General features: G+C 50.0%; 2 protein-coding genes across 3 annotated transcripts; both read left to right on the top strand.

The window, feature by feature from the left end:
* Nucleotides 1–1,598: 1,598 nt before the first annotated feature.
* On the top strand, nt 1,599–7,497 carry LOC308625341 (uncharacterized protein). Of its 2 annotated transcripts, none has more exons than XM_081249410.1 (2): nt 1,599–4,383; nt 6,369–7,497. In XM_081249410.1, exon 1 carries the CDS (start codon nt 3,584–3,586, stop codon nt 4,094–4,096), a length of 513 nt encoding a protein of 170 aa, XP_081105536.1. In that variant the 5' UTR covers nt 1,599–3,583; the 3' UTR covers nt 4,097–4,383; nt 6,369–7,497. The 2 variants fall into 2 exon arrangements, with proteins under 2 accessions (XP_081105536.1, XP_081105535.1); XM_081249409.1 differs by lacking the exon at nt 6,369–7,497 and adding an exon at nt 4,709–5,299.
* Nucleotides 7,498–10,113: 2,616 nt separating this feature from the next.
* MFSD5 (major facilitator superfamily domain containing 5) lies at nt 10,114–12,235 on the top strand. The gene is made up of 2 exons (XM_081248745.1): nt 10,114–10,189; nt 10,628–12,235. The coding sequence occupies exon 2, from the start codon at nt 10,646–10,648 to the stop codon at nt 11,996–11,998; it is 1,353 nt and encodes a 450-aa protein (XP_081104871.1). The 5' UTR covers nt 10,114–10,189; nt 10,628–10,645; the 3' UTR covers nt 11,999–12,235.
* The last annotated feature ends 5,281 nt before the right edge of the window (nt 12,236–17,516 follow it).

Genomic DNA, 17,516 nt, shown 5'->3' with positions numbered 1-17,516 from the left:
ATGGAAACTCCCAGAACCCTGGTGTCCTACCTCCTCTGCCAGCTCCCACCAACAGCCTGGGTTCTCTTCACTTACAGTGGGATCTCCCTGTCTGCCAGCTCTCCTCCAGACTACATCTCCACCTTAGCCCTGAGGGGCCCTGAGGATGTGGGCCCACTTTCTGGGACCATATTTGATGTCTGGCTGCCCTTTCTAGTGAACCCCTTCGAAGAAAAGATGTGGGGCTGGGGAGAGGGCGTTGGGAGGCTATCCTTCGTTGACCATCTCTATGTGCCAGGCGTTGTGCTAGGCATATACATTACTCATTTAATCCACAAAGCAGTCCAGAGAAGTAGCAGTTGTTATCAACCCCATCACAGGGGAGGGAGCTGAGAACCAGAGAGGTTAAGCAGCTTGCCCAATATCACACAGCTAGCACATAGCAGAGCTAAGATGGGAACCTAGGTCTTGGTGGTCCTGAGGTCTCTTCACCACGACAGGCTTCCTCCTCTTCTGCAGCTGCCCACCTCTCCATGAGATGAGAGACTTGGAAAAATCAGTTCAGTTCAATCCAATTCAGAAAACAGTTATTGAGCATCTGCTGTAGGCCAGGCCCAGACAGGTGCCAGACCAGTGACAGGGAAGGTTGCTGACTCAAGGTCTGGTGGGAAAGATAGGTATATGAACTAGGCAGTATCTAACTTCAGCGTAATGATTTGAACGAGGCGGCATGGAGTAGAGAAAGAAACAGTACTTCTATTTTCTCTTCCTGAAAGAGTAAAGAAATATATTATGAACAGTGTACAGAATAAATTGGAATAAAGTGAATACCTACTCAGCTGGCATCCAGGTCAAGAAATAGAGTACTTCCTGCTCCAGAAGTTCCCATGTGACTCTCCCATCATCCCCTCCCTCCCTTAAGAAGTAACCACCATCCTGACTTTTGTGATAATTATTTCCTTCTCTTTCTTTATGGTATTAGCACCTATGTATGCATCCCTAATCAATATTACTTAATTTTGCCTGTTTTTGAGGTTTATATAAACAGAATGACACTGTATTACCCTTTTGTGTCTTACTTATTTTGCTCAACTTCTTGTTTGTGAGAGAGATCCAAATTGTTGCACATAACTGTCTTTTTTTATTGTTACAGAGCATTCAGTTGCTTAAATATACCGCAATTAATTTTTTTATTCTACTGTTGGTGAAACTTTGAGTTGTTTCCAGTCTGGGCTATCATAATGCCACTAAGAACATTCTTTTTTTTTTTCTTTTTTTTTTGTGGTACGCAGGCCTCTCACTGTTGTGGCTTCTCCCACTGCGGAGCACAGGCTCCAGACACGCAGGCTCAGCGGCCATGGCTCACGGGCCCAGCCGCTCCGCAGCATGTGGGATCTTCCCGGACCGGGGCACGAACCCGTGTCCCCTGCATCAGCAGGTGGACTCTCTACCACTGCGCCACCAGGGAAGCCCAAGAACATTCTTGTGTGTGTTTCCCAGTACATACATGGAAGAGTTTTTCTAGGCCATAGAACTAAGAGTCAAAGTGTACATACAGGAAATCTCAATTTTTACCAGATAATGCCAAACTGTTTTCCAAAATGGTTGTATCAGTTACACAGGAAGCAGAATGTTCTAACCAGGGGCAGGTGTAGGATCAAGAAGACTCATACACCTTTCTTACCTAAAACTCTCAGTGTTTTTCTCTTTTCCTTGGAATAAGATCCAAGTCACTGCCGTGGCTCCCAGGCCCTCTACCTGGCTCTCTGCCTGTGCCATATGACTCTCCTTTTTGCTCTTTGCACTTGCTATCCCCCCTCTCTGGAATGTTCTTCCACTAGCTGTCTCCATGGCTCTCTCCCTCACTTTCTTCAGGTCCTTGCTAAAATGTCACTTCTCACTGGTACTTTCCCTGACCACTGAATTTTCTATTGCAACCTCCAGCCCTCCTTATACCCTTCTCAGCTTTAGTTTTCTTCGTAGTCCAGCCACCTGGGTTCCATTCAGCCTCAAGCAGCTCTCCCCTGGTTGGCCAGCACTTTTTTTTTTTTTTTTTTTTTTTTTTGGCCATGTGGCATGCAGGATGGAAACTCAGAGTCTTAACCACTGGACCACCAGGGAAGTTCCTGCCAGTGCTTTTATCTCCTCCCAAACCCTTAAGGGCCATCATAGCTGACTGTTTGGGGGCTGTCTAGCTGCCCCTCCTGAAGGATCCACCTCTCTGAGTCATCACATCACCCTGGTTTTTTTTTTCACCCTGTTTTTTTTCATAGCCATTGCCATGCTCTGAAATAAGCTAATGTATTTGTTTGTTTACCTGTTTGGTTTTTGTCTCCACCCTGACCCACCCCTCACTTTAAAGTAAGCTGTCTTGCTCTGTCCCATGGCCAGTGCCTGCTGCATGACAGGCCCTCAGATAATAATTGTCCAGGCTGGTTGTCAGGCTCCCAGAGACAGCCAGCCCCTCCCCCAACCCTCACACCTGGGATTTGCCCTGGCAGGAAACTCCCAGAACCTAGGCTTCCTCCCTCCCCTGCCAGCTCCCACCAACATCTCTGGCTCAGTCTCAGAGTCTCAGAGCATCTGCTGGTGCTGTTGCTGCTTCCCTATGTCTCCTCTAGGGACAATATGGGAGCCTGAAGCAGCCGTTCTGGCCTTCAGGGCTGGAGAGTGATGGGCAGGTGTCAGGTGCCTGGAGCTCAGGAAATACTTTTTATTTATTTATTTATTTATTTATTTATTTATTTATTTATGGCTGCATTGGGTCTTCGTTGCAGTGCGCGGGCTTCTCATTGTGGTGGCTTCTCTTGTTGCAGAGCATGGGCTCTATGCGTGCGGGCTTCAGTAGTTGTGGTCCTCAGGCTCTAGAGTGCAGGCTCAGTAGTTGTGGTGCATGGGCTTGGTTGCTCCGCGGCATGTGGGATCTTCCCGGACCAGGGCTTGAACCCGTGTCCCCTGCATTGGCAGGCGGATTCTTAACCACTGTGCCACCAGGGAAGTCCCCAAGAAATACTTTTTTTTTTTTTTTTTTTGCGGTACGCGGGCCTCTCACTGTTGTGGCCTCTCCCGTTGCGGAGCACAGGCTCTGGACGAGCAGGCTCAGTGGCCATGGCTCACGGGCCCAGCCACTCCACGGCATGTGGGATCTTCCCGGACCGGGGCACGAACCTGTGTCCCCTGCATCGGCAGGCGGACTCTCTACCACTGCGCCACCGGGGAAGCCCAGAAATACTTTTTGATTGAATAAAGGGGAACACTTCAGAGATGATGGGACCTTGCCAGGTGGAGAAAAGAGAAAGGGCACTGGGAGCAGGAGGAAGAGTGGAAACAAAGGACTGGAGGCATGAAAGTGCACATGCTATTTGGAGGACGGACGTGCTCTGGTCTGGTGCCCTTGGTGGGTTCTCAGTGGAGGGGAGGGGAGCAGGCAGGCCGGGAAGTGGCGGGCTAGCTGGGGACGTCTGAGCTGCTGCAGGCTCAGAGAGGCTCAGCAGTGGCTTAGGTTTAATCCTGCCCACACCCCTGCTCCCCACTGTCCCCCCTCTGACCCCACCCCTGCCCTCCCCTTCACCCAACCCCCCAGCCTGGCCGCTTCTGCAGCTGAATGGACTTCTCCCTGGGCCTACGTTTGGGGCCTCGGAACAAGAAGCCCAGCCACCAACATCCCCCTCCACCCTCCGGGCACAGCCCACCGGCTGCCTCCCCTTGTCTGTCCTGCCCGCCCTCTGCCTGTGCCTGCCCCTGCCCTGGCTGTCCCCCTCCCACCTGCTCCTGCACTACCTATCCCTATTACGCAGCTCCGTGCCCCTCCTGTCCTGGCCTCCCTGGCCCACCCTGTGCGTGCCCCTGCCCTCCCTGCCCTGCCTGTCCCCCCTCGACTTGTCCCCTCAGCTCCTGCAGCCCCTGCTCTGCTCCACATCTGACCTGCTGCCACCCCTCTGCCTGCCCCATGTACCCTTGCTCCAGGGGTCAAGCTGCCTGTTCCAGCTCCTGCTTGGGCTGTGGTGACAGCTGTGGCCGTGGCCGGGGGGCTGCCCAGGGACCTCCAGTCTCTGCCGGCCGCTGCAGCTGCTGCTTCAGGGGACACCGCACCTCTCGACACTGTCTGATAGTCTAGCTGGGCTGTTGCCCCTTGAGAGATTGCCTATCTTCCAGGGCACTTCTGCAGCTGCTTCCTCAGGGAGGAGGCAGAAGCTCTGGAGGATGGAGAAGGATCAGCTGGACCCCTCACCCAGGCAGGGAGAGGAGGCTGGCTGCTGAGATCCCCCGGCCTCCTCCTCAGTCCCGGGACATCTGCTTTGAAGCTAGTTTCTGGGCATGCTCTCACTGGTTCCAGAACCTCCTCTTCTGCAGCTTCTGGAATGGAAAGTGTTCTTCTCAGAGCTTCTCCCACGGCCCCTGAAGGTGAGCAAGTTGGCCATGTTCCCCTCTAGTCAGCCTCCCCTGGAGACCCTTCCTGGCTCATCTTCTCTGCAGTTTGCATGGATAAGATGGATTCCTCCTCTAGAGGCGACAGGGGATCCTTTGTCCAGGGACCACATTTCTTGCCCTGTGGACCTCCACCCATATCCCTAAATGATCCAAGAATCTCTGAATCCCTTACCTCTCATCATGAGCCTGGTAAGGAAGGTCAATGGCTCTTGGACCAGAAGAAGAGGCTGAGCAGAGAATTCTTGGTTCCTCCCTCCCCTTGGATATCATGACATCCTTCATGGTCCTTTGCTTCTAGGAACCTGGTGCTCTCTACCTGGATGTCTTATCTCTCAAATCTCTGAGTGCTCGCCCAGCCGCCTGACCTCAATCTTCCAGCAATAATCCCATCTGTTACATCCATGCTCATCTGGCAGGGGCATGATGGAAGCTGGGAACCCTTGACTCCGGTTCCCAGTGATCCCATCCACACATAGCTAGTCATAAGTCCCTTGTCCCCGGGGGTGGGGCTGGGGCTGGGGGTTTGGAGAAGCCAACAAGAAGAAGCTGGAAGTGATAGAGGCTGGCATCTGCGTGGGACTGGATCTTAAGCTGAGAGCCCCTAAGCACCCCTCCACATTCCCCAAGTTCTCTGACACTGGTCTGCTTCAATCTTCCTTTTCTCAGCCTCCTTCTCTGGAACCCTTTGTTCTTTCTTTTCTATCTCTGTTTATCCTTCTGCTTATCCTTCCTTCTAGCTTTCTACACCACTCTCTCCATTTCTGTTTCCTTTTTTCTGTCACCTGGACTTTCTGCCTTCACCTAACTTGTGTCTCTACATCTGTTTCCCCCACTCGTCCCTCCCTTTCCCCATCTAATTTATTTTTTTTTATTTTTATTTTATTTTTTTTTTTTCGGTACGCGGGCCTCTCACTGTTGTGGCCTCTCCCGTTGTGGAGCACAGGCTCCGGACGCGCAGGCTCAGCGGCCATGGCTCACGGGCCCAGCCGCTCCGCGGCATATGGGATCCTCCCAGACTGGGGCACGAACCCGTATCCCCTGCATCGGCAGGCGGACTCTCAACCACTGCGCCACCAGGGAGGCCCTCCCCATCTAATTTAAAATCTTGTTTTCTTCCTTTTTTCTTTTTTAAACAAATTTATTTATTTATTTATTTTTGGCTGTGTTGGGTCTTCGTTGTGGGCTTTCTCTAGTTGTGGAGAGCGGGGGCTACTCTTCGTTGCAGTGCGTGGGCTCTAGGCAGAGGGGCTTCAGTAGTTGTGGCTCGGGCTCTAGAGCTCAGGCTCAATAGTTGAGCTCAGGCTCTAGAGCGCAGGCTCAGTAGTTTCAGCACATGGGCTTAGTTGCTCCACCGCATGTGGGATCTTCCTGGACTAGGGATCAAACCCACGTCCCCTGCATTGGCAGGTGGATTCTTAACCACTGCGCCACCAGGGAAGTTCCTCTTCCTTGGTCTTTTGATTCACCTCCTGCCTCTCTCCTTTTCTGTCCTATTCTGCTTCTGGGTGCAAGTCATTCTTGATCTCTTCCATTTCTATTTCCCTTTCTGTCTTTGTTCCTGTCTTCTGGGTCCAGCTATTTTTCAATTCCTATCTCTCTTTCTGCCTCCCCCAAATCTGGTTTTCTCTCTCTCTCTCTCTGGGTCCTGCAGCTGCCTGCACACCAGGCCTATGTCATGCCCATCTCATTGCTGCCCAAGGGCCAGGACACCAAGTCCTCCATTGTCTATCTGTCCCCCAAACACCCCATGCCCTGGAGTGAGTGAGGGCTGGACAGAGCTACCAGAATAGACCCTTCTTCCCCTGCCCACTGTCCAGGCCATCCATCCCTACTCAGCTCTAAGCCCAAAACTTTAAAAAATGAAGTTTTTCTCCCAACTTCATATTCTGAAAATTGGCAACCAGAAAGAAAAAGAATTATGCATTTATGCTGCCTGTCCTGTGTAACTTATATTTCAGGGTGGCCAAATAGCTCCTAAGTGGTGGAGAAAACTTCTTATTTACAGAAGAACTCCAGCTAATGTAGAAGGAATATGGAATTAGAAAAATCACCATTTTGCAACCCCTAATGAAATAATTGGTCAAAGCAAGAATCGTCAATGGATGAAACCAAGGATGGTGGTTGATGGAGAACTTTACAATGGAGGAATAAGGCTGTCACTACCTGACCCCACTGATGAATCTTAGCATCGCTAAAAATGGCACAACCACATGCCGTGTACCTCCTGATATGACGCAATCTGAAGCACTCAGCACCACCTGTGAAGGACTCTAGCCAAACAGAGAAACAAACAAAAAAACTGAACATGATTCTAATCAAACCTCTAGAGCTAATCTCCATTTAATGAGAAATATGGGGGGGTGGAGGAACAAATTAAATGACACAACAAGGAAGTAAGAAAACATATCCAGAATGTGGGACATTCTAAAGGAGATCTGACTGGATTTCTTCAACTAGTCAATGGCTGGTGGTGGTGGTGGGGAGAACTTGCTTGGTTCCTGATTGGGACCACCCAATTATAAAGAGACATTTTTAGACTGTTGGAAACATTTAATTATGAACTGAGTGCTTACAATGCCAAGGAATCTGTGTTGATTTTGTTAAATGTGAAAAATGGCTTTGAGGTTATGTAAGAAAAGGTCCGTATTTCCTAGAGATGCACACTGAAGTATGGAGTGAAGTGATGTATTTAATTTTAAGTATTTTTGCAAACAAAAAAAGAAAGAAGGAGAAGAAACAAAGGGACAAAAATCAATATTGTTGAATTAAGTATATAGGGTTTCATAGAACTATGCTCTCTACCTTTATGTATGTTTGAACATTTTCATAATAGAAGTTTTAAATGATGCTCCTCTGGTAAGCATGGTTCCTAGTAATTCCCAGAGCATCCTCCCCACCTGCCCTGAAAGCCAGACTTCCCCTGTGACTCCCCACACACAGACCCCAGCCCTCCTTGCCCTCTACTAGAAGTGTGTCCTAGAGATGGAATTGCACTCCCAGGCTGTCCTTTATCCCCTTCAGTCCCCTGCTGCTCAGCTGGCACATTTCCCATGTGTAGGATCTTTCCCAGCTGTGCTTCACAGCTTCGAGGGGCCAGGGGAACCTTAAAGAGTTAACATATTTTGAATAGGTCCTACAATAAAAGTAATCCAAAATAATGTAATCTTCCTTAAAGTCTCTCTTTGTCAGGTGCTTCTTAGCAAAATGCAACTCAATAATGGAGAGCACTGGCCTCCATCATAGAAAACAGAAGACAAAGCACGTAAGGCCATCCTGTCCCACTCCCTGCCTTCATTCAGGATGACCTCCTCCCTCAAAGAAAAGACCACCAGGAACTGAGAGACTGGGTATCAGGAGTTCAAGGGGTTTCAGTCCAGGATCAGAATAGAAGGCCATTTGGATCCCTCATGCCCTCACTCACTGAATGACCTTGGGAAATCATGATTTTTGAGTCTTCATGTTTCTAGACAAATGCATGGGAACCTATACCTTTTCTACTCTCTAGAAGTTTGCCAGTTAGGGATAAAGGCACCTTGGAACTTGTAGGATATAAATCTCATCTGTTTACTTTATCATAAGAAAGTATTTCTCAAGTTATAATTCCAGATTCTCCCACCCTCTACCCTCCAAACTTTAGTATAAAGAAAACCAACAGGGGCTTCCCTGGTGGCAAAGTGATTGAGAATCTACCTGCCAATGCAGGGGACACGGGTTCGAGCCCTGGTCTGGGAGGATCCCACGTGCCACGAAGCAACTAGGCCCGTGAACCACAACTGCTGAGCCTGCGCGTCTGGAGCTTGTGCTCCGCAACGAGAGCCCGCGACGGTGAGAGGCCCCCGCTCGCCACAACTAGAGAAAGTCCACACACAGAAAAGAAGACCCAACACAGCCAAAAATAAATAAATAAATAAATAAGAAGAAAAGAAAACCAACATTTGCTAATCACCTGTGCAGGTGGGTGAACCCGTTTAATCTTCTTAGAAATCACGAGTGTGGAACTGGAAAGATCTGGGTCCCAGTTCTGACTCTACCTCTTAACCATGTGACTCTAGTCATGTTACTTAACCTTTCCAGTTCTGAAGGATAATCATAGTAACTACCTAAAGGGTTGTTGTGACAGCTAAACAATTCATCTACAGCAGTTGGCCCGCCCAGGACTTCTTAAGACAGAACTTAGGTACATAATAACTGTTTGATAAGTGTTACCAGCTAATAAAGACCAGCACTTTTTAGAGTAGTTTACACGTATTAACTTATTCATTCATTTATTCATCAAATATTTATTGAATGTTTTTATGTACCATTAACCATTTTAAGTACTGGGAATACAAGTGAACAAAACAGATAAAAATCTGTAGGGAGAAGAAATAGTAAATAAGCAAAATATATAGTGTGCCAGATGGTGTTAAGTGCTATGGAGAAAATGCAGCAAAGGAGAATAGAGAGTTGGTAGGGAAGCAGGTAGATTACTGTGGCAGAGGTGGTGGTGTTTTTTCAAACAGGTTGGCCAAGGAAGGCCTCTCTGATAAGGTGACACTTGAAGACAGAACTGCAGGGGCTGAGGGAGGGAACCATGTGGATATCTGGGAGAAGAACCAGAACTTTACAGGGCACAGTGTGCAAAGGCCCTGGTGGTAGACAGTATAGATGGAGAAGGCTTAGGAAGGAGAATGGTAGGAGATAAGGTCAGAGATGTAGCAGTGGAACAGAGGACAGAGGGTTTTGTAGGCCATTATAATGATTTTGGATTTTATGCTTTGTGAGATGGGAAGCCATTGGAGGGTTTTGAGGAGATAATACTAGGCTGGAAAGAGTTTAAATAACCTTTCCAAGGTAACACAGCTGGTAAGTGGCAGAGGGTGGGCATCCGGCTCCAAGGCTGAAATTCTTAACCCTTAACTGCCACTGAACTTTAGCCTTTTTGATTTGGGCGCTGCTCTCCTATGACTGTCGACCAAGAAACTGGGACACTGATAAGTCATATGGCTTGCCCGAGGCCACAGGGTTGGGATTTGAGGCTTGGCCGTCTGCAAACCGAAGTCCAAGTCCTTTACACCACACTGCCTCCCTCAGGTGTCTGGGCCATACTGACTTCTGGCCTGGAGGTCACTACTCTGGGAGAGGAGGGAAGCGAGGAGCCCGTCTCGGCTTGGGGCGGCGATGTTCCTCAAGAAGCTCAAGCCCCGGCTCTGCGGTACTGCTGGCATTTTCCCAGGCACAGCTGCGCTCCCTATCCCACGGCACGGAGGAAGAGACAGAAAATGTGTCTTTACTTCCAGGGGGCCCCGTAGGTATCCCGGAGTCGAAGGAGCGGCTGTCACGGGAGGGCAGCGGACAGGGCCAAACCCGGAGCAGCGACCACCAACGCCTCCCGTTCAGCCCCAGCAGGCGTCCGCCCTGGTTGGGGCAAGAGGGCGGAGTAGGGGCGGGGTTTGAGCGCCGCGCCCCCGTCACGTGACGGGGCCCATCATGGCTGCGGCCAGAGAGCTCCCAGGCTCCCGGAAGCAGGCTGTGAGGGGCGGGCGCGCTGGGGGAACCCGAGCCGGAGGTAGAGCGGGCAGGGCGGCCGGGCGGCCTGGAGCCGGGCGTGTCCGGAGCGTCCCCGCGGACCGGGGCAGCAGGTGAAATGGTGTCTGGGCGAGGCGCGAGCGGATGTGGCGGCGCTGGGCGGGGACTAGGGGGCGCATTGTGTGTGTAGGGGGGTGCCCTGACCTGCAGGAGAGAGAATCTGAGATGCACGCGCGTGACCCAGAAGCAACTCGAGAGGCCCGCGCGGGCGGTAGGGATGCTCGGGACAGATGACGAGACATTGAGGGCAAAAACGGGCTCCCCAAAGAGGATGGGAGGTAACAGAAGGAAGTATTGTATGCATAAGCTACTGTGGGAGAGGGCAGCAGCCCCTTAACTGCAGGGCTGGGATTAGTGAAGGAACTCCCTCTCTGCTATACCAGGCAAGGCTGGGGCGAATGCTCAATCTTCTCCCCTCTCCCACCCCTTCCCTGCCGCCCAGGGTCCTTGGAGACCGCTCTGGTGGGCCACTCCTGCCACCCACCCAACTGGTCCCTCCGGTCTGAGCTCTGGGGGAGTGGAGTTGAGGGGTGGGGAAGTGCAGGTGGCAGCGGGGGTTGGGTGGAGCTGCTTTTTGCTTAGACACGCAGCCCCTTGACAGCGCTATCCGGGCAATGGATGTGACTCTGAAGCCCCCTTCTCTCCCTAGGTCTTCCGGGGGCCGGCCATGCTGGTGACTGCCTACCTTGCCTTTGTGGTCCTCCTGGCCTCCTGCCTGGGGTTGGAGCTGTCAAGATGCCGGGCTAAGCCCTCTGGAAGAGCCTGCAGCAATCCCTCCTTCCTTCGGTTTCAACTGGATTTCTATCAGGTCTACTTCCTGGCCCTGGCAGCTGACTGGCTCCAGGCCCCCTACCTCTATAAACTCTATCAACATTACCACTTCCTGGAGGGACAAATTGCCATCCTCTATGTCTGCGGCCTTGCCTCCACAGTCCTCTTTGGACTGGTGGCCTCCTCCCTTGTGGATTGGCTGGGTCGCAAGAAGTCTTGTGTCCTCTTCTCCCTCACTTACTCTCTCTGCTGCTTAACCAAACTCTCTCGGGACTACTTTGTGCTGCTGGTGGGCCGAGCACTTGGTGGGCTGTCCACAGCCCTGCTCTTCTCGGCCTTTGAGGCCTGGTACATCCACGAGCATGTGGAACGGCATGACTTCCCCGCAGAGTGGATCCCGGCTACCTTTGCCCGAGCTGCCTTCTGGAATCATGTGCTGGCTGTAGTGGCAGGTGTGGCAGCTGAGGCCGTGGCCTGCTGGATGGGCCTGGGGCCTGTAGCACCCTTTGTGGCTGCCATCCCTCTCTTGGCTCTGGCTGGGGCCTTGGCCCTTCATAACTGGGGAGAGAACTATGATCGGCAGCGTGCCTTCTCAAGGACCTGTGCTGGGGGCCTGCGCTGCCTCCTGTCGGACCGTCGTGTGCTGCTGCTAGGCACCATTCAGGCCCTGTTTGAAAGTGTCATCTTCATCTTTGTCTTCCTCTGGACGCCTGTGCTGGACCCACATGGGGCCCCGCTGGGCATCATCTTCTCCAGCTTCATGGCAGCCAGCCTGCTCGGCTCTTCTTTGTACCGCATCGCTACCTCCAAGAGGTACCACCTCCAGCCCATGCACCTAGTCTCCCTCGCTGTCCTCATCGTCGTCTTCTCCCTCTTCATGTTGACCTTCTCTACCAGCCCAGGCCAGGAGAGTCCGGTGGAGTCCTTTATAGCCTTCCTCCTTATCGAATTGGCCTGTGGGCTGTACTTTCCCAGCATGAGCTTCCTGCGGAGAAAAGTGATCCCCGAGACAGAGCAAGCTGGTGTCCTCAACTGGTTCCGGGTGCCCCTGCACTTGCTGGCCTGCCTGGGGCTTCTGGTCCTCCATGACAGTGATCGCAGAACGGGCACTCGCAACATGTTCAGCATCTGCTCCGCCGTTATGGTGATGGCTCTGCTGGCGGTGGTGGGGCTCTTCACCGTGGTCAGGCATGATGCCGAGCTGCGGGTGCCCTCGCCCACTGGGGAGCCCTGTGCCCCTGAGCTCTAATCCTGTTCCAGGATGAGGGAGCTGGGATGGACCCCTGAATCCCACCTCTCCAGGGCTGTACAGATCTCTCTGTGACTTTGCGACTATCTGGCCCCTCCTCCTGTCCTGGGGCCCCTCCTGCCAGTGCTTTGGGTTGGGAAGCACATGGGGGTGATGGCCTGGAAAGAAGATGCTGAAAGTTGCCTCTGTGTCACTCTCTTCCCCCTTTCTACTTAAAAATAAACACTTTGAATTGATCATCGATTTGATTTACTCATCCTCACTTGTACCCACCTCAGTAGTTCTGGTGAGAGGGCAGCTGGAGGTTGTGAGGAGAGAGGTGGGGTTACCAGCAGAAGGTATGTACTTCTAGCCTCTCTAAGACTGCCTCCAGCTTAAACTGAGAGCTGTGGAATTGCCTGTCAACAGAAATGGGTGGGAAATGCCTGAGGCCCCTAGATCCTCCATATCTTGTTACTCTGGGGTCAGGCACCCTCCCCGGCTGCCAAGCAAAAACCTTGCTCCACATCCAGGGTGAGGTAGTCTCTGGAGCATATGGGGTGGGTGCCCATGCCACTGAGCAAAGATTCCAGGGGCTTGAGCTGCATCTGTGACCACCCCTTGGGGCAAATCCGGAGCCTTCCTGCAGGAACAAGCTTGCAGCTCAGCACATGTGTGCTGTCTGCCTTCTGCCTCTGTGGCTGTAGATGCACCATTTGTCCAGCATCACTGGGGTCCACCAGCTCCTGTATCCTTGCATGAAACCCAAGTGGAGGGCTGCCGAGGAGAGAGAGCAGTGAATGGATGAGGGACTGGGATCTTGTCTGTACCTGACTCTTCCCCACCCAGAGTGAGTGAGGGTGAGGGAGCCATCAGGGCAGGAAACAGTACCAGTAGGAACACCAGTTCTGTGAGCCCCTCCCTGCCTCACCTCCGATTGTATCTGCCTTTCCTCCTCCCAGCCAAACCTGGGCTTCTCAGGGGAAGCAGAGCCAGCAGTTAAGAAGGGTGGGGATGGAGGGAGGGTAGGCCCAAGGGTGTGTCCTGGAATGTGCTTGAGGTGGGCATGAGGGACCTACCTGTCTGGAAAAGAGGTTGATGACCTTTCCGTGGGTCCCAGACTACTTCCCAGACAGGAGGATGCAAGACTTTCCAAGAGCTGCAGGTCCAAACCTGTGTAGGGAGATGGCATCACCTGGTGTGGGAGGAATGTGGGGTTGATGTGCTCCTGCAGGGTGAGGCCAAGGGGGAGGGAAGAGTGGTGGTCTCAGGTCCCTAGTCAGACAGGGGAAAAAACACATTCCCCCACCCAGCCTGCAGGGAATAGAAGTTGAGGTTAAGTATGAAAAAACATATCTTTTCCTTCCCCCATGTTGAGGCTAAAACAGAGTCTGTTGCAGTAACTCCACTTCCCCTTTCTGCCCTGTGGAGCTGGACCTCGATGTATTTTAGTTATTTGTAGACTTTCCATTTCTCTCTACCACAGTATGATCTCCTTGAAGACAGGAGGAAATTGTGTCCTATTTGCCCTTGTCTCCCCCATATATACACACAAGTGGGGGCTTGGCCTGTGGCTGTGCTCAGTAAATGTCTGGAGAGGAGACAGGCTAGCTCACACGTGGCTTTTCAAGAGCCACCCATTTGGGAAATCTATTAGACTAGAATCCAGAGCCTAGTTAATGATTTGTTGTTTTGGATGACAGTAATTGCTTACTGATGGAAGCATGAGGGGGCCCCATATTCCTAAGTGATAAGGAAATGGGGGGGTAGAGGAGACAGACTAATGAGTTCCCTTTAACTTTGTCCCTGCTGAGCTTTCTTCAGAGGAGCTGGTAGCTAGATAGAGTGGGGAGGGTTCTTCCTGTCAAGACTCATTGGGTGTGAAGAGCTCACAGGCATCTTAAGAGATTGTCGTCAGCCTTAAACATATTTTCGTTGAGCACCTACTATATGCCATGCACTGTATTACTAGGTGCTGGTGAAATTTTTTACCCAAGAGGAAAATCCACTTAAAGGGCATGTAGCAAGTGGATGGCAAAGCCAAGGCTAAACTTTGCCTCCTGCTGCCTGCCCAGTACACCCTCTATATGGCATGTACTGACTCTGTCCCCTGGGCCTTCACCTACCTGCCTTTCCCCCTCTAGCCCTCTTCCCTCCTCCCGAGCCTTGTCCCTGGAGAAGGGCAAGAGAGTGGGAGCACTTAGCCGTGGCCACCTGGCCCACCTTTGGAAATTTACCCATATGGGGCAAATGAGGGATTGCTTCACCAGGTGCATGCTGCCTGCAAAACACTGCTTGTGATGCCTTGCTGAGAGGCAGCAGAGGGAACTGGTGAAGAGCATGGAGTCAGAGCCTGACTGCCTGGGTTCAAATTTGTGCCTCAGTTTCCTCATCTATAAAATGGGGATGATGGTGTAGTTTCTACTCCTAGGGCTCGTGTGAGGATTAAATTAAGCACTTAGAGCAGCAGTTGGCCCCCAGTGTAAGTACTACATAAGTGTTTGCTTTCATATTTTATTGTTTAACTTTTTCAATCCAGCTGAGCCTAGCCAGATTGGGGTGTGAGAATGAGTGGATGGGACTGTAATGGGGTGTAGAACTTTCCAACCCATCCCAGTGGTTGGGTGATTCCCAGCAGTGTTTATCCTTGGTCCTGGCCCAGAAAGCAGGATCAAGATATCTGAGAAGCCTTCTACTCTGGGGTATGTGAGCAGCTGAGGAGGGTGTCAGTGTGTTCCACTTGAACTCATTTCCTCTTCCTCAAGTGGGAAGGTCAGCTTGGTGTCAGACTTGATACACACCACCATCTTTCACTAAGAGAGGCTCCTGATTTTCTGACTTTCCATCCAGCTGGATATATAATTATTTTGTTTGGAGCATTTAAGTGATCCTGAGGAGAACAGAAACAGCCCAAGGAACCAGGAGCCAATGGACAAGAAGGCAGGAGGACTGGGTCATGAGGACAGTACTGCGTTCTGAGGCTGGAGAATGACCTCTTCCTGGAAATTCAGTCCCTGCTCAGGGAGGGGAATGGCTGCCCCCAGTTAATAGTCATGACCCTTTGGCTGGGTCTAGGTTCCACTCCCCAACACACTTTCCCTAACCCCAATCCTGTGGTTCTCCTTGTTGCTTTTATTATTTTTTGCCACCACTTCCCCACAGAACCACAGAATAGAATTATTAGACAAACAAAAGTTTGTCATGCTTGGGATCAGACCTAAATGTTATAAAAATATGTCACATTTGCTTTAATAATTTTTTTTAACAATAAAGTAATATGGGCTCATTGTAAAAGAGTCAAATGCAAATACAGAAATATATATTTAATATAAATATGTGAATGTAAATACATGTTTATATAATGTTACATTAAAATACATATATTTATATTGATGTATAAATATATTACAAATATAAATACATATATACATATAGAAATATAAAATGTAAAAAATGATAGGCTCCCTTAAGCCTGCTCTTCATACCACTGTTAAATGTTTACAGTCTAGTGCATAGAATGTTTTTTTAATAAAAATGAATCATACCTTTCATGCGGCAACTTGTTTGTTTTTTATATAAAAGTATATCTTGTTTTTTACATAAAAGTATATCTTGGTTTTCTCTTTTTAAAACGATTGAAATCCACAGGAAGACTATAACAGTCATTCATGTATCTCTGACATCTTCATATGTCATTATATATAAAACATGCCTTTTAACAGCTGCGAAGCCTTGTTGGGCCTTTGGAAAGCATTTCATATCTGTTCTAGTTGAGGCTGGCAGAACCCCTGGCAGGGAGTGAGGCTAGATGTTACTACCCCATTTCACAGATTAATAATAAATTGAGCTGGGACTAGAACCTGGCTCCTCTGTCCAGACTCAAGTTGAAAGCTCTTTTCACTGTCCCGTACTGTCTCTTTGTAAACGTCAGGGATTCAAGTGAGGGATTGAATTATGTGACTCAGATTCACATTGGTCAGCACTTTTTTTTTTCAGTTTTATCACAGTTTTTTTTTTTTTTTGATGTGGACCATTTAATTAATTAATTAATTAATTTTGGCTGCACCGGGTCTTAGTTGTGGCACATCTTTGCTGCCGCATGCGGGATCTTTAGTTGCCTTATGCAGACTCTTAGTCGCAGCATGCATGCGGGATCTAGTTCCCCCACCAGGGATCGAACCTGGCACCCTGCATTGAGAGTGGGGAGTCTTACCCACTGGTCCACCAGGGAAGTCCCTTGTCAGCACTTTTTGATCTCTATAGAACTTCCTTCTTGTTAGGAGTAGAAGACGCATAAAAAAAGGATGTTTTAGGGCTTCCCTGGTGGCTCAGTGGTTGAGAATCTGCCTGCTGATGCAGGGGACACGGATTCGTGCCCTGGTCTGGGAGGATCCCACATGCTGCGGAGCAACTAGGCCCGTGAGCCACAACTACTAAGCCTGCGAGTCTGGAGCCTGTGCTCCGCAACAAGAGAGGCTGCGATAGTGAGAGGCCCGCACACTGCGATGAAGAGTGGCCCCCGCTTGCCACAACTAGAGAAAGCTCTTGCACAGAAATGAAGACCCAACACAGCAAAAATAAATTAATTAATAAACTCCTACACCCAACATCTTCTTTAAAAAAAAAAAAAAAGGATGTTTTCTGCCCTTGAGGAGAATCAAGTAGATATACATAGGGAAAAAGTCCTAGAACACTGTCAAAGCACTGACTGCTAAGGTGTAAGCAAGACGAAATGAGTATTGAGAGAACTGATGTATCATACACATTTAGCCCCTGCAGCAATATTACCATTACAATGCTGAGATTCTTCGTCATTGTTTTTTTTGTTGTTGTTTGTTTTTAAACAGTCTTCCCTGCTAGATCCTCAGCTCCTAAAAGAGGTTGATGATGATGAAGAAAACCAATAATAGAGAAGGATGAGTTAATACAGTTCATCAGGGAAAAGCTAACTGGAAGACCCAAAGTTGTGAACTGAATTCTTTGGAGGAAGGGAAGAGAAGCAGAGCCAAGTGAACGTGTATGTTTGGGGAAGTAGTTAGCACTTACCGCATATAAGCCATTAAAAACTGCGAAATATCCCACTGAATGAGTTTTCCTAGTTCTTCCCGTCGTCACAGCTTCCACCCCACCCCTCTGCCCTCCATTCCCCATCAAGAAGATCCTCTATCTTCCTCAAACAATCCAACTGATGCAAGGAGCAAGGATGGAAAGCAGAGAGAGCTGGAAGTCGCCACAGTACTCATGTCAGTGGCCCCGGAAAACTATGATTTTAAAGAATTCCATGAAAGGCTATACCCTTTTTTCCTAGTAACCCAAACCTCGAGTTTCCAAGTAAGTTCTTTTTGTTATCTAACCTATTTCCCTTGTTTGCAAATTTAAACTCTTTCCGAGCTCTGAAGATAAAGGGGAGGAGAAGGAGGCAGGGGCTGACCTTCACAATAGCAGTTAAGCTACACGTAGCTGAGGAAGTCGTCCCCGACTAGAAAATGCGGGAAACCCCCGCACTCCCAAAAGGCTTTAGCCCTCGGAGAGGATAGAC

The sequence above is a fragment of the Mesoplodon bidens genome (genome assembly GCF_964165515.1).
Source record: "Mesoplodon bidens genome assembly, chromosome: 11".
Classification (NCBI taxonomy): Eukaryota; Metazoa; Chordata; class Mammalia; order Artiodactyla; family Ziphiidae; genus Mesoplodon; species Mesoplodon bidens.
This window is presented reverse-complemented; position numbering and strand designations above follow the sequence as displayed.

Excerpts from the sequence above, each read along its gene's own strand:
- LOC308625341 (XM_081249410.1), top strand. The coding sequence starts at position 3,584 with ATGGACTTCTCCCTGGGCCTACGTTTGGGGCCTCGGAACAAGAAGCCC.
- MFSD5 (XM_081248745.1), top strand. The coding sequence starts at position 10,646 with ATGCTGGTGACTGCCTACCTTGCCTTTGTGGTCCTCCTGGCCTCCTGC.